This window comes from Homarus americanus, unplaced genomic scaffold (assembly GCF_018991925.1).
Source record: "Homarus americanus isolate GMGI-L3 unplaced genomic scaffold, GMGI_Hamer_2.0 scaffold51649, whole genome shotgun sequence".
NCBI lineage: Eukaryota > Metazoa > Arthropoda > Malacostraca > Decapoda > Nephropidae > Homarus > Homarus americanus.
In genome coordinates this window covers 26,547-29,205 of record NW_024712143.1, presented here as the reverse complement: position 1 = coordinate 29,205, position 2,659 = coordinate 26,547, and the positions used below count along the sequence as shown (strand labels likewise).

Here is a 2,659-nt window from a genome sequence, read left to right as displayed (position 1 = left end):
CACCCGGGAAAATTTTGAAATTTGAACAATTGGCATTCGTAATGGAAGTGATAATGAAAAAAATATTTTATTCGTTTTTTTTAATCTCAATTTCGTTATTCCATGCAGTTCATTTTTAATCAATATATATTTGTGGAATTCTTAATATATTATTAGCAACACAAACAATAGCATTCATTAAAAATATACGGTTCATAGGAAAACCAGGTATTCATGAATTTCAAGGAGTAGCTAGCCTAATTTCTATCACGCTTCTTGCTGAACATAGTTTTACGTGATGGAATAGATAAACATGAATTTTAAAGAATGAAAATAAAAATAATCCAAATGAATAAACAAATAAATAAAATATTGTAATGTGTGGAGGCCCCTGGGCAGCTGCCCACTTTGCCCACTCCTGAATCCGGCCCTGGGCGGAGGTCCCTATGTCGAGGAACAGACAGGAAGTCAACGTGACCTGTGGTAGCACACAGGAAGCATCTGCCAGGACTGCTTGGAAAAAAATTATATATATATATATATATATATATATATATATATATATATATATATATATATATATATATATATATATATATATATATATATATATATATATATATATATATATATATATATTTTATTTATTTATTTATTTTTTTTTTTACATTAAGCCCACCCAGACACAGGTCACCGACCTACATCGGGGCTTGGGGAGCCGGAAAAAAATAAAAAATAAATAAATCGAAAAATAAAAAAAAATCAAGAGTGAGAAACGATATATATGTTATGGTGTCAAAGAAAATAAACAATTGAGACCCTGCAATTGTGTGTAAATGAGGCAGAAAGTCAGATCAACAACCTGGGACTTGGTCACAATTTTTGTAAATGGATTAATAGTATACACACCACAGCTTGTTCGTGCTTTGAGGGATCTATCAGCCCATAGCCAAGTTATAGCCAAAACAATATCCATAAAAATATATGCTTATTGTTTAGTTACACAGTACTTAGATTTCTTTCAAGCATGGTGGCCATCCTTCTCCTGCTGTGGGTGACATCTACCCTCCTGTCAGGTGGTCCATACTTCGGTAGTCAATGGATACTCCATAAAACCTTGTTGTTTAATTTTTATTAGGTTGAAAGAAAAACAATTTTTTTTATAACTTTTTATTAAGATTTATATTATATTTATTGCGGGAATCAATCAGATAAAGGCAAGAACGAACGAATTAGGCCGATGACTTCAGGCAATGGGGCGCGGTGGAGGGGGTTTAACCCGCACGTGGCACCTGCAACCATTCGGAGGCACTCCTGGAGGAGGGGATGAAATATTTGGTTTTTAACGTCAATCACCAAGTGTGCAAAAGAATATGTATCGGTAGTGGGAGAGGGAACACCGCCCTTACCGAATTCTGGCGCCAACCAGTAGCCCGGATTTTTACAGCGGCGCAGGGAGTTCCCTTTCTCCAAACACCCTGTCTCCGAGGCCACCCTGTAATCAATAAGGTGGATGATGGGCTCTTCCCCCTGGAAGGTCAGGGTTATACTATGTGGTTTTAAATTATTGTGGATAATGTTTTTTTTATGTAATTCACCAAGCCGTTCGGCAATTTTTATAAGCACTTCAAGTTTTTTTCTTAGTGTGCAGCAGCTAAAATAGTCCTCCAAGGGTATCCCTGTGTACTCCAGCAGAAGAGCATAGGCCTCAGGACACGCTGCGTATAGACGGGGTGCTCCTGCAATTCCATTCAGAGATATGTGTGCTGCCATCTCGTTGAGGAAGCATTCTTGGTTTTCCTTGATATACATTTTCATAACTGCCAATTCCTTGTTATACACAGCAAGGTAAATCAACCCATATTTACCCTCTCTGATCACGGTGATGAGAGGAATTTTTTGTAACTCATCAGAGCTTAACCAGGTGAAGGAGAATTGGTTGGAGATATCAGGAGAGTGGGAGGAGGGCATAGGAGAGTGGGAGGAGGGCATAGGAGAGTGGGAGGAGGGCATTGGAGAGTGGGAGGAGGGCATAGGAGAGGGTGTGGAGGAATCAGGAGAATGGGGAGAGGAGTGAGGGGAGGAGTGGTTGGAAAGGAGAGGTGAACTAGTTGTAAGATCTTCAGGCGAGACCTCCACTGGGGCTGGTGGGTCATCACGACGAGTTTTACACCCCAAGACTCGGCGCACCTTCCTCGCAGTTGATACAAAGAATTTTTTCAGGAAACCCATAATTCATAATTTAACTTAATCACGACCAACTTACTTAGGTCAAGTCTTGTTAATGGAGGTAAAATATAGTAAGAGGTACAGTATATGATAAATGACAGTAGAGGTTATAATTATAGTAAATGTGTGATATTATGTAGACGATGGTGTAGCTGGTGTAGTGTAGACGATGGTGTAGCTGGTGTAGTGTAGACGATGGTGTAGTTCATATAGTGTACATGATAGTGTAGCTGTAATGTAGATGATACTGTAGATGATACTGTAGTTACAGTGTAGATGAGAGTGCAGTTGATGTAGTGTAGATGACAGTGTAGTTGATGTAGTGAAGATGACAGTGTAGTTGATGTAGTGTATAGATGACAGTGTAGTTGTAGTGAAGATGACAGTGTAGTTGATGTAGTGTAGATGACAGTGTAGTTGATGTAGTGAAGATGACAGTGTAGTTGATGTA

At 38.7% G+C, this 2,659-nt stretch overlaps 1 protein-coding gene across 1 annotated transcript; it reads right to left on the bottom strand.

The window, feature by feature from the left end:
- Window positions 1-1,182: 1,182 nt before the first annotated feature.
- Window positions 1,183-1,950, bottom strand: LOC121859387 (casein kinase I-like). The gene has a single exon (XM_042356172.1). It carries the CDS (start codon window positions 1,948-1,950, stop codon window positions 1,183-1,185), a length of 768 nt encoding a protein of 255 aa, XP_042212106.1.
- Between the last annotated feature and the right edge of the window lie 709 nt (window positions 1,951-2,659).